Source organism: Carya illinoinensis, chromosome 14, assembly GCF_018687715.1.
Source record: "Carya illinoinensis cultivar Pawnee chromosome 14, C.illinoinensisPawnee_v1, whole genome shotgun sequence".
Classification (NCBI taxonomy): domain Eukaryota; kingdom Viridiplantae; phylum Streptophyta; class Magnoliopsida; order Fagales; family Juglandaceae; genus Carya; species Carya illinoinensis.
The window spans coordinates 30,083,459-30,097,452 of record NC_056765.1 but is presented as its reverse complement, the minus strand read 5'-3'; the positions used below and the strand labels follow the sequence as shown (position 1 = coordinate 30,097,452).

The 13,994-nt window shown below is 35.3% G+C and overlaps 2 protein-coding genes across 3 annotated transcripts in view; both read right to left on the bottom strand.

Annotated features, from left to right (window-relative positions):
- Nucleotides 1–4,932: 4,932 nt before the first annotated feature.
- On the bottom strand, nt 4,933–6,218 carry LOC122294801 (extensin-2-like). The gene is made up of 2 exons (XM_043103776.1): nt 5,252–6,218; nt 4,933–5,126 (listed from the first exon to the last, which is right to left on the bottom strand). The coding sequence occupies exon 1, from the start codon at nt 6,128–6,130 to the stop codon at nt 5,282–5,284; it is 849 nt and encodes a 282-aa protein (XP_042959710.1). The 5' UTR covers nt 6,131–6,218; the 3' UTR covers nt 4,933–5,126; nt 5,252–5,281.
- A 1,415-nt stretch (nt 6,219–7,633) lies between these two features.
- Nucleotides 7,634–13,994, bottom strand: part of LOC122294799 (xanthine dehydrogenase 1-like) — a 35,237-nt gene continuing 28,876 nt past the window's right edge. For both annotated transcript variants that reach the window (XM_043103774.1, XM_043103775.1), the window contains 5 exons: nt 11,895–12,056; nt 11,129–11,263; nt 10,609–10,845; nt 9,918–10,091; nt 7,634–8,097 (listed from right to left, as the gene is read on the bottom strand). In XM_043103774.1, the coding sequence (XP_042959708.1) occupies nt 7,855–8,097; nt 9,918–10,091; nt 10,609–10,845; nt 11,129–11,263; nt 11,895–12,056 (951 nt within the window). In that variant the 3' untranslated portion in view covers nt 7,634–7,854. The remainder of the gene's footprint in view (nt 8,098–9,917; nt 10,092–10,608; nt 10,846–11,128; nt 11,264–11,894; nt 12,057–13,994) is intronic.

Genomic DNA, 13,994 nt, shown 5'->3' with positions numbered 1-13,994 from the left:
CGGTTTGCAAGCTTAATAAGTCCCTATATGGGTTAAAACAAGCTTCTATGCAGTTTTTCAAATTTTTCACTACCTTAATTGCTTATGGATTTGTTCAATCAAAGTCAGACTATTCTCTCTTCACTATGATCTCGGGTTCTTCCTTTATGGCTCTCTTGGTCTATGTGGATGATATTGTTATTGCTAGCAATGACTCTTCTTTAGTTTTTGCCCTCAAGTCCTTCCTTGATTCTAAGTTCAAGCTTAAGGATTTAGGAAATCTTAAATATTTTTTAGGACTTGAAGTTGCTAGAAGTTCCACTTGTATATCTATTTGTTAGCATAAATATGCTTTGGAACTTCTCTCAGATTCAGGTTTATTGGCTGCTAAACCTGCTCAGTCTCCTATGGATCAGACTTGCAAGCTGTCCAAGGAAGATAATAATGTGTTGGCTAATCCTAGTTCATATAGAAGGCTTATTGGTCGTCTTATTTACTTGACAATAACTCGGCCAGATCTTTCCTATGCTATAAATACATTAAGTCAGTTTTTGGACAAGCCATGTCAATCTCATCTTGATGCAGCAACTCGAGTACTGAGATATGTGAAGCTGAACCCTGGACAAGGTCTTTTCTTTTCCAGCTCATCTTCTCTTCAGTTAAAAGCCTATTATGATTCAGATTGGGCTAGTTGCCCTGATACTAGAAGATCAATTACTGGTTTTTATATTTTCATTAGTGATTCCCTTATTGCTTGGAAACCAAAGAAGCAAGTGACAGTGTCTCGTTCACCTGCTGAAGCCGAGTATCGTTTAATGGCTGCTACTTCTTGTGAACTCAAATGGCTTACAGCTTTACTTCAAGCCTTTCCAATTTCAGTAAAGTCTCCTGCTTTGTTGTATTGTGATAATAAGGCTGCTTTGCACATTGCTGAAAATCCTGTTTTTCATGAGCAATCAAAGCATATTGAGATAGATTGCCACCTAGTTCGAGACATGCTTCAAGCTGGTTTTATCAAAACTTTGCATGTATCTACACAGTTTCAATTAACTGACATTTTTACTAAATCTCTTACTCATGACAGATTTAATTTTCTTATTAGCAAGCTTGGACTCCTAAGTTTGTATAGTCCAGCTTAAGAGGGAGTCTTAATATTTATGTAATCTACACGTGTATAGTCTCTAGCCAATTAAGTATATAAGTTAGATCTTTTATGTACAAGAAACTACTTTTTACTTTACTTGTAACTCGAGAACTTCAATATACAGAGCACTTTTCTCTCTGTTGTATTTTTCTTCCGTAACCTAGAATCCAACTTCAACTTTCTGTTAGTATACGTATATATTTAGAAGAAGTAGGCCATTTGTTATTTTCATCAAGGCGAACGAGTACATGTTATCACGCTAGTGAGAAAGAAAAATCAAGAAAAGGACACGTCTTGTGAAACGACGAGCCATGCATGATCTGTATATGGATGTGCATGCAAATTATATGGTATCACGTCAACGTACGCAAACGAACACACGTAATCTAAGATTAAATAATTGAGCCATGAATAATACGTACTCCTTAATTGCGTTGTCTTGCCAAGAAACTTACACCAAACAGGGACGTACGTTTCTGCCCTTCTTATATATAAATAAATATATATTAAGCAGCTACCTGGAATAGTTGCCCTGTTCAATATCATGGATCTTGAGATCATGTAATTAAAAGTAGCAGGCTGATCATGATCATCTAGTTTTTGTGTATGATATCTTTTTATTATCTCTCTCTCTCTAGATCTGTATCTATGATTTGGTCTGATGCATGTCCATCTCTCGGCTGGCTTTTGTTCTTCTACCCGATCACCGACTACTATATATTCATGGTTCCATTAAAAATAACGAAAATCAGATGATCGAAAGGTAGAATATATATATATATATAGGCAAAGTTAGGCAAAGTAAATAGACATGAAGAGCAATTAATTTATTTTGAAAGGTAAGCTAACGTACGTACGTACATTTTTGACTTGGATATCATATCTAATTTGATGATCTCTGCTTTAGCTTTCATCTTATATTCTTTAATTTTAATGTTATTATTGATCTTTTCATCAATCACTTTTGCCGTTGAAGGAAAATGCATATATAATTGTTGATTTTGCACAACATGACCAATTATTATTGAAGTTCATCCTATCCCTGGCCTCCATTTTAGACTCGCTCATATATATATATATACACACACACATATATACCGTACGTGTGTCATTTCATGATGTCATGTCATGTACTTCGTGTGTGGCAAACCCTGATTAATTACATATACGCAATATCGGCTAGCTACTTGTTAAACCAAGAAATGAGAGGCATGATCGAGACAACGTCGTAAGATTACTTGAAGTGTGAAAATTAACATAATAATATTACACATCTATGCGCGTAATTGATTATCGGTATTGATCATGATTAATTAATGTAGACAATGTTAATTGGAAAAGTAAGGCCGGGTTAATTAATATTAATATTTTGTGGTTAAATTAATCTATAAAACTTATAATTAATTAATCTCGATCGATCATTGAGATAGGACTTAGTACCTATCATTACATCATGTCTCTGATATTGTTGTAGTACGTACCTGCCTCATAGAGATTTAATTAAGAGATTGTAACACCTCAAATTGAGTATAGGAGAGAAATTTGTTATACCTAGCTATGACCATGTCAAGATTTACTGAAGTCTACCAATTAGAAATATATAGCTCAAACTGCGAAATTCCAACAACGTTTAAGAGAGAAACTTTGACTACTGCGCGCATGATGATCATCAATTTGTCCAATTCTTGATATGAACATCAATTTGTCAACTGAATGATCTGTGCCTGCATTCATTTTCTAACAATGTCTCTTCCGTACGTTCCCTATATTTAATTATATTAAGTTGTATTAAAAGAGCTGCCGACCATGTTTTCATGAAATTCAAATAATCAAACGGCCAATAAAAGTTCAACTTGATGATCCGACTCTTAATTTCTTGCCGGCAACATATATATATATATATCATGTAGAAGCTTTTGGAGATCATGCACGTATTCAAGAGGCCAGAAACTTTCAGACACACGTTATTGATCTTCGATGATAATATTACTTTTAATTTAATTGACTTCTATTTTGGACGTTTTATAAATTTGCAATTGCAAGCATGTTTAGTTCCATGAATTAATTAGTCCATATTCAGTATTATTGTTTGATATAGATTAAATTAGTACTACGTACAGTACTTTGTTTAAAGTCAAAGAAAATAATTAATATAATTATGCAATTGCTATTACTTGTCTAAAAGTTTAAAGTCATAGAAAAAGGTACATAGATTTTTATTTTTTAGAATAAAATAAAATTCACAGACATTTTATGTAAGAAAATTCACAAACGAGCATATTTTGATGTGGTACATTAGATTGTAAAGTATATTTTAATATTATAAAGTAAATATAATATATCACATCAAACAATATCATTAATTTGTAAATTTGTTTTATGTAGGATCTCTACGTAAATATATTGGTTCTCTTATAATATATCTTAATAAGTGGAATATTTAACTAAAGTGGGTGAAGTGTAGAATCAATATTTTAGTTTAATATACCATATGAAATTACTACTTACCCTAAAAATTTAAACTGATGGAAAGAAGTAGATCATTATATTTATAATATATCTTAACTTATGTGAAGGAAAAGGGGAAAGGGAAAAAATCCTAAGAATATTAATCATGTCCTGTGCAATTGCCTTTTGATCAACATAAATTCAAGATGGAGGCCTCCATAATTACAAGCACAATTGGATTTCCAGTGTATGACATGATGCAAATGCTCAGTGATCACCCGATACATTCTTAAATGATTCTAGCTCTTTGGAAAATCAATTTATCTATAATTCACTAGTAATATATACATATATACTAATAAAATATATATATATATATATATATTTGTATATATTATATTGTACATCAGCAACCTGATGAATATGAATCTATTCTATAAAAATAAAAAGGGTTTAGTTTGCTGTATTTCATATTATATATATATATATATATATATATATATATATCATGATTGTTGACTAAAATAATTCGTTTTTTAAATAAAGTATTCATGATGAGTTTGTGGATATATAGAGATCAGTAGTAGGGTGATAAGTTTAATTAAAGTTAATTAGAATAAATTATTAATCATTGCACCAAATATATATATATATATATATTGATTTTATGATTATATATCAAAAGTGGCCTTCAATTCATTTGAAATTATCTCATCCCATGATCGTTTGTTGAACTAAAATCATGGATACTAATTAGTGACGCATACACGTGCCTTTTAATTTGGATATGAAAAAACTAATTTGTGCAGATCAGACAGTATATATACGTATGCATATATGTATATATGTATGCATGCACCCATATATATATATATATATATATATATATATATATATATGTATGTATGTGTATATATATATATGCATGCATGCATGCAGTTGATCTCCAGTTCCAAATATTACAGACAGGATTGATTATCGAATAAACGATGGTTTTGTTCGATCCCCTTTTTGCTTAATTCTTTTTGTTGATTCGCGTTTTGTTGATCTGCTCGATCTCAGCTTGCAGGTTCAGGTCATAAAATTTTAATGGTGCAAAAGCATGCATGTAGGCCATCCATACGTATTTATAATATTTTATAACCAAATGATGATGATCATCAGTATTCATGATCTGACCAAATGCGTATAATGTGTATGTCTTTTGAATTGTTTTTCGGTTTGCCAGTCTTGAAACAATTACTATTTTTTTTTTTTTTTTGGTTCATGATTGTCACGTAGAAATATATAGTAAATTTATTAATTTTATGAGAGAGAGAGAGAGAGAGAGAGAGAGAGAGAGAGAGAGAGAGAGAGAGAGAGAGCATACTTGATTTGATCCATCAACTAAATAAATCACAAATACATATAATTAATATATCAAGTGGCCGTAGGGGGGGAAAAAAAAAAAAAAAAAAAAAAAGCACTTATTTTTTTTAAGTATGCAAAGCGCGCGTCCACAAGTATCTGATTACTTCATGAGTAGCAATTATTCCTTGTATCACCTAATAATAAGCTGCAAAAACAGAGTAGTAGAAATCATGAGAAGGTTGCGATCGATGGGGAAAGTACAAGAAATAAAAGCAAACGAATAAAGGAAATGTTAAGCAGATTCGAGAATGAGCATATAAAAATACGTACGTGATTAGTAGTACTACATAATGTTTGGTTTTAGTATTTCGGAGGTGGTGGTGATTTGTAGTAGTATGGCGGTGGTGGGGATGGTACTGGTGGTGGTGGAGATTTATAAACATAAGGTGGATGGGGTGAAGGGGATGGAGGAGGAGGTGACTTGTAGACATAGGGTGGTGGTGGCGATGGAGATGGAGGAGGTGGTGACTTGTAGACATATGGAGGTGGTGGCGATGGAGATGGAGGAGGTGGTGACTTGTACACATATGGAGGAGGAGGTGAAGGAGAAGGTGGTGGAGGTGACTTGTAAATATAAGGAGGTGGAGGTGGTGGAGATTTATAGATGTATGGAGGAGGAGGTGGTGACTTGTAGACGTATGGTGGAGGAGGTGACGGAGATGGTGGTGGTGGTGATTTGTAAATGTAAGGAGGTGGAGGGGATGGTGAGGGTGGTGGTGGAGATTTATAGATGTAGGGAGGAGGAGGTGGTGACTTGTAGACGTATGGTGGAGGAGGTGATGGAGATGGTGGTGGTGGTGATTTGTAAATGTAAGGAGGTGGTGGAGATTTATAGATGTAGGGTGGAGGAGGTGGGGATTTGTAGACATAGGGAGGGGGCGGTGATGGAGATGGAGGAGGTGGGGATTTGTAGATGTAATGCGGTGGGGGGGACTTATAACGGTAATGCGGTGGTGGAGGAGACTTCTTGTGGTATGGAGGTGGTGATTTGTAGCGGTAATGTGGGGGTGGAGGGGATTTGTACATGTATTTTGGTGGAGGTGGAGATGCATAAACGTAAGGATTGTGATCATCAGCTGCTACATTGATGGCTAATAAGACTACAGCCACAGCCAATGCACAGATAAGATTTGGCCACAGACTGGCCATTTTTGTGCAAAACTAAACTCCCACACTTCTGTGACTTCAATGCAGAGAAGATTTGGTATATTCTCTGTTGAATGAGAACTGAGGAGAGGCTCTCCATTTATATAGCCATCCAGACTAATGAGTAGAGGATTTTTTAACACTATATGAAGTTTTCAACCTTTACCTAACCAATAATACAAGTTTGGAATTTTCCAATCTTTTGCTTTCTTTAATTAAAATATGAGGATAGTGGGTTCCCATTAGCCTCCATGGGAACTGTGTACTATTGGCTTGAAATTATAAGCAATATTATCAATAGTAAAGAAATAAATATATGTATAAAGACTTGACTCCAAGAACAATTCATCAACAACTCTTAAATTTGAGAATGGGGACATGTTTGATGTATGTGTCTGCAGAAACTTTCCACTGTTATTTAATACCAAGTCTTTGGCTTTAGTTGAAATTAATGAACAAACGCGTTGTGGATTGTTAATTTCTACGAAGGTGGCATCAATGATGGAGCCCATGGTTGATGGAACACTTTAATTTTTCCAGATCGGACATTCATTATCAATTGCTTGGTCCATGTCATTAATTACAATAAACACCAACATGCATTAGTCTATGGAAATTTTGGTTTAGAAAAATACTATTCTTCGTCTCTAGATTGTATCAATATCGTACATTTTAAGTAGTTGTTGATTTAAGTGACTAAGATATGAAATCATTTCAAATACGGTAAATTGGCAAATATGATTGAAATGGTAAGATTTAAGATGAAGATTGAAGAATATAACATTATTTCTCTATGAAATCATTTCAAATACGGTAAATCGGCAAATATGATTGGAATGATAAGATTTAAGATGAAGATTGAAGAATATAACATTAGTTCTCTATTTAATAATCTTATTTGTCAGCTTCTTGATCACTGCCTGAAATTTTCTTTGAAAAATTCTCCATTGCAAATATGCAGTTTTACCACCTTTAAGCTTTTGGTAATGATACAGGGTGTATGGGAACAGCGTCAAGCTTTAGGTAACGATGAAAAGTCACACACAAAAGATTAAAACCTCTGAAAGTTTCAAGACTACCAGTTCTATGACAGCCGCTCATCCACATAAAAATCAAACTTCCAACAAAAGTTAAAGTTTGACAATTTGATTTTTATTAATGGGGAAAATAAGCATCAGGACTTGTAATTAGTACAAGTGGGGTGATTGAGTTTAAGAAGCTGTGAAACTCGTCATATGAGTATACATCAATCCAATTCTGACTAGTAATTTCTATCTGATATCAAACTGTGCCTCTGCTGTACCCTTTAATTGTATAATCCAAGTTGCATCACATGATTTTGAATCTTGATAACCTTAACCATTTCTTATAGGTCACAAAGAAAATAAAAATCCTTCAAATTGCCAATAAAATAGTTTAATTATGGAAAATTCGAAGTCAGGAGCGACTTGGGCTGTCTCTTTCAATTGACGACTGAGCAGATTTTAGCACAGGGGCCTTGCATCATGCATAAAACTAATTACATTATCACATCTCATGCGAGATGGTCAAGTATGTGACATTATTCTGAACAGCCTTCACTTATTGGATACCGTTCCCCTCTTTGAAAAAAAAAAAAAAAAAATAGATGTTGCTTCAGACCTTCAGAGATGAGCTACGTTGTGATGAATATACTAAAGCCACAGTAACTGTGATAACAAGGAAACTATAATTGCATATGAAACAGGTCAAATGCTGAGCTTGGGGCGGAAGTCCGAGCTAATAAATGGTGTGATGAATTCGTCCAAACAAGCCATTCGGATGCGTTCAGGTGTTGCCGGATTATCCAGAGGAAACCAGTCGTTAGAACCCACTTCTGCTCTTGCAGCTATAATGGCATCTTTGATGGCAAAAAGGACAGACGAAGCCAGGAAAAACGGAGGCTCCCCAACAGCTTTAGATGAATGGATGGCCTTCACATTCGGATGACCCTGTCAATTAGCACAGAAACACAAGTCAGAGAAGCAAAAATGTAAATTCAAACATAAACTAACTCATGAAATGTATTTGTAGAAATGAAGTTAATGTAGAAACAAGTAGAGTAAATTAAATAATTCTAACAACCGAAGTTAAGACGAAACCCTGATATCATCCTAATAAGACAGTGAAAATTCCTTTCCTATGCCAATATTGTCACAACCCAGGCATAACACTAATCACATCTACACCATCATAATCGTTTCCACTTAAATCCTTGCTCTTTGTCAAGGCCTGCATTGCGTGGTGTCTCCGCACCACATGGCGTTACAGGGTGAACTCAGATACCATTTGTCACGTCCAAGGGAAACACTAGCTGCATTTATGTTAAATCTTACAAAGGCTAGTTAAAGTGACAATTGAGATTCCTTGAAATGATTTATAAAGATTTGACTAAAATCGATATAATATTTTGTATATATAGCTAAGTTACACTAGATTGACGCTAAGTAATTTGCCAAAATTGAGTGTTCCATCTTATTGCAACCTAACTTTTTTTTTTCCTTACAGTCTTTTCCTTCTGCTTTCTATGGCCACAAAATCATAGTTTTACCACCATCCCTGAGTGTATACATGCTAATATTGAAAAGAGTATCCTACACGATTTCTCAGTAGGCTTTGAACTGTTCTGTCCAGTGCCTCTTTTTGCGTTGTTCTGATTCCTGCTATAGAGTTGAGTTGGAAGAATTTTGCAGCAGATATATGGGAGGTTCTGGTGCATCGTTTTCAGGGCATGTTAGTGTTCAGTTTTTAATGGTACTGCTGTATTGTGTTGCTGTATGCTGATTTCATTTCAGTGTGGTGTATGGAGACGTATAAACACCGATGAGAAATGTTCCTTCTTGATCTCCTATTTGGGACTCTACAAATATATTAGAGTGATTGCTGCCGTGCAAGAATGCTGCCTTGGAGCCATAATGCTGAACTTTTTCAAACTTAGTTAAGAATTTTGGGATGCCATGTTCAAATGGTCATGCAAAGGGGCTGGTGTGCGTGTTGTGGGCTCTGCCAGCGTAGTGCAGTCACTTCTTTTTTTTGTTGGAAGATAGAATGACATTCATATAATCAGGTAAAATGGTGGCATTCAGCCAGTACGAGCAGAAATACATGTAGTATTAGAATCAATATCAATAAATTCTCTTGTAAAAGAAACAGCCTCTCTAGCAAGAACATGTGCAGTGCCAGCTTAGTGCAATCACTTTGAATGCAATAAACATATCTGAAAAATAAATAAATTAGACAAGCTGCATACTTTTAGCTTACCTACAATGTCTTTATCATATATAAAAAATATATATGATATACCAAATTTATATTTTTTAGATACCCGCATGATGAACACATGATTACAGAGGTCAATTTTCAGCAAATTTGGAACGATTTTATCATACCAATCATATATATAAAACACAGACAACGGATTATTCTTTAAATAATAATCTGTAACTGCACCATAGTGTCGATAATTCATGTATCCCTTCACCGAAGTGAGGGTTGATTGATAAAAATTATGAGTTCTCTTTCATAAAGAAAACCACAAAAAATATCATTTAAATAAGGGTGGGCACTCCTTACATCTATTTTCAATTGACAAATAGATTGATAATTATGTTTTCCATTTTTTATGATAACAGCGATGATTCCCTAAAAATATAACTATTATACTGTAAAGGTAGACTATCATTTATTAGGGAAATCCAAATGGAACCCTACCCCCTTCCCAGTTCCGCATTTTCTTGCCAAAGGTAATTGAAAAGCAATCCGTTAAGGGTACCTTAAGAAGTGAAACATTGAAATGGAAGGGGACGTCGTTCATAGAAGGAATTTTGTAACTTCCAGGTCCACAAGTGTAAAGCCAGCCAGGTGGGATCCATTTATGAGCTGCATCTCCCCACTTTAGTTCTTCAAGGGCTACCCAACCTAAACCTTGTATGAAGGCTCCTTCAATCTGTAAGAAAATTAAACACACCATATTGGTTTCAGGTGTAAAAAGCTACAACCAAGCACAGGTTCAAAATGCAATTAATATGATCATTAACGTTGATGGCACCTAACAGAACACATATTCTACAACCTTGTACAAAGGCTCCTTCACTCTGTTAGAAGACAAAACACACCATACTAGTTTCAGTTGCAAAAAGCTACAACCAATGAGAGGTCAGGAGTTCAAACATGGTTTTTCCAAGTTCACCAAACATATGAGGTAGGATTAGCATTCACATGAAATTCCAGAACAGCAGGGTTTCAGTACTTAGTTCATGATTTTCTGATTTTAAATTCAGATGAAGGGCCGAAGTAAAAAGGACAAAGGTCAAAGGAATCCAAAGTAGAAAAAGAATAGCTATAATTAGCAGATATGAATAAAGTTGTTACAATAACTTGACACCTTCAAATAAAATGGACAAAATGATAAGAGGAGTTTAATCTTTCAGAAAGAAGAAAAAGAAGGTTTAAAAGAAAAGTACCTGTCCAACATCAATTGCTGGATTGATAGAATATCCAAGATCCATGAAAATGTTTGCTGCCCTTGTGTGAAAATCTCCAGTTAATGTGTCAATTTCAACCTCAGCAAAGGCAGCACCATATGTGAAGTACTTGAATGGGTTTCCTTGACCAGTCCTCCAGTCAAAGTCAATATCAGGTGTAATGTAGAATCCATGTGCTGAAAGATCTATTCGCTCCATATAGCATGCATTGGCCAGCTGTAAATATTTGAAAACACAACCATTTACTACTAACATTGGAAAATTCCCCATGAAAACAATGGATTCTAATGTAAAACCCTACCTGGATTTAACACAAGCTACTGATAAAAGTAAGCAGTACAAACGCTAAAGCCTATCCTATGTACATAGGAGGTTTTTTCACCTAATAGCCCCCAGAAGAAAGAACTTATCCAAAATAAGAGACCATGCACTTGTTTGTCAGATCATCCAAGGAACATAATGAAGGAATTTTTATCCAAAACTGAGCAAATGGAGGTACCTCAGCAAATGAGCTGAAATTGTTTTGTGAAGCGATGGGCTCCATACGTGCCTTTATTTGCTCACATGCATCCAAAACTGCAGCTCCATATATATCAGAACTTGCAGAAGCTGCTGTTGGTGATGAGTTTGGAACCTGATTTGGCAGAAGAATGAAAACAACATAATATAAGTTTGTATGCAGATAGTATCTATGCACTTATGCCTACATGCAGACAATTTCAAAAGCAATCCATGATCTCTTTCCCAATTGCACATAAAACTTATGAAGGATTAATTCTTTCCTCTTTAATTTAGAAGTATTATTACATGGTTCTAAGGGTGATTGGTGAGAGGAAAGATACCTAGTCACACAATTGCCAATGCAGAGAGCTTTAGAATGTATTAGAAAGGGCCAACAATTTTCAATTATTATAAAAAATAAGCAAGTGGAAGGTGCAAATTCTCTCTCAATATGGACTGCAAGTAAATATAACAATACTTCTTGATGATGCTGCTCTCTATGTCAGACAAGTGTATGTTATTGCCATATGTTTGGCTTCCTTGTTATACCACACTAGCAAAGGTATATAAGGACAAATCTTTAACAACCCTTCCATTGTATTCAGCTTTTCTAATGCTGAGATAACAGGACATACCCATGCAAAGACTCACACGTGAGTCTGTGACACAAACACAGCTTTCCCACCAAATATGGTCTAGAGTAAATTACTATTCCTTTCCAAGAAAGAATATATGAAACCTTTAACAAAAGTGTCTGCTATTACCTTGTCAGTACTTGTCTCTGATATAAAGACAGAACTGAGAGAGATATTGAAGGCAGAAGCAGCAACCTGAGCAACTTTTGTGTGTAAACCTTGGCCCATTTCAACACCTCCATGCGTAACTAAAACAGTTCCATCAGTATAAACATGTACAAGAGCACCAGCCTACAGTCATTAGGAAGCTTCATATAATCAAGATTCTGATAACATGATTAATATATATTGAATGTAAAATTCATATCCCAAAAGCTTAAACATGATAGCAAATTATACCAGCAATGAAATGGTTAAGAAACCTATAAATTTTCAAAAGAGATCACTCTGTGTGTTCTAGGAAAAAGTTAAATTAAAGCAGGTGATAAAAAGGGATCAAATGCCTCACTTGAAACAAGCTAAAAGGTGAATTTAATGCACAATGGATCAGTTGAAATACCCTGAAAAATAAGGGACTTGAATTTTGAGAGAGAAATATTCAGGCAAGCAAAGATCTGGAAAGAAAACAGGGCACAACTAGGGATTCAAATCACAGAGAGAGAGAGAGAGAGAGAGAGAGAGAGAGAGAGAGAGAGAGAGATGGCATACAGATCAAAGCAAAATAGCACTATCCCTTTCTGAAGTTGTTCATTCATAATACAGAAAAAATAGAAAGCTCAATCCTAAACCTTCTAACTTATAGCCTAAAATATTCAAATGAATTACCAAAGGCCTTTGCAGCCAAGTGACAGCTCCTCTCCCAGATTTACCTATATAGCTTCCAAAATAAAAGTTGAAAATAATTTTTTATATATAAGTAAGAAAATTTATTGATCTTCATAATTAGGCATAGCCCAAGTACACAGGTAGTGTACAAGAGAAAAACACCTAATTACAATCTATGAGAGAGAAAAAGCAGCATAAAAATCATTAAAGTTAACCCCCTTCAATACAATAGCCTTAGCCCAAAGTAACAAAGAATGGAAAAATAAATCTCTAATCCCCCCCCCCCAAAAAAAACGAACGTTCTCTACTTTCAAAACAACATTCATTCCTCTCATTCCGTATGCACCACATAAGAAATAATGGCACCATCTTCCAAACAGCCACTATTTGAAAATTGCCCCAAATTCCACCCCAACAATCCAAAAGATCCACCACCTTCCTAGGCATCACCCATGCAATATCCAGCCTAACAAAGATCTCATCCCACAAAGCTTTCACCACATCACAATGGAGAAGAAGATGATCCACCGATTCCCCATTCCTTTTTTTGATAAGTAAGAAATAAATTTTATTCATTCGAATGAAATAGGCATAGCCCATGTACACAGGGAGTATACAAAAGAACACCTAAATACATTCTAAATTAAGGAAAGAAAGTCATGAATATTGTTTCCATCAAGTACAATAACTGAGAACCAAAGCATCAAGGTGCACATAAAAAAATTCTGGAGCTCTGCCATCGTGCGCTCCCTATCCTCAAAGCATTTTTCATTCCTTTCCGACCATATACACCACATGATACACAACGGGATCATCTTCCACACTGCCGCCACTTGAGAGCAGCCTTGAAGTTCCTTTCAACAGGCCAGTAGATCCACCACCTTCAAAGGCATTACCCAGGCAATATCCATTCTTCTAAAGATCTCATCCCAAAGCCCCCTTGTAACCTCACAATGCAATAGTAGGTGGTCTATAGATTCTCCATGTTTTTTACACAGATAACACCAATCCATCACAATGAGTCCCCTCTTTCTCAGATTGTCCGTAGTCAAAATCTTCCCAAGAGCCGTAGTCCGCACAAAGAAAGCTACTTTAGTAGGCACTTGGGACTGTATATTTTTTACTGTCAATAGCCCTCCAATGTACCTTATCCTCCGGTACCGTGGAATTTCCCATCGAATAAAGCAGACTGAAAAAATCAGATACGACGTGCAATTCCCAATCATGAATGTCCCTATTAAAGAGGACATTCCATTGGTAAGAACCATGAGAGAAAACCCGCATATCTGCCACAGAAGCCTTAGTATTGGCTGCAATACAATATAGTGCTGGAAAAACTATATACAAAGCGCTATCTCCACACCAAACATCATGCCAAAAACTGATTCTGGACCCCTCACCCAC

Excerpts from the sequence above, each read along its gene's own strand:
- LOC122294801 (XM_043103776.1), bottom strand. The coding sequence starts at position 6,130 with ATGGCCAGTCTGTGGCCAAATCTTATCTGTGCATTGGCTGTGGCTGTA.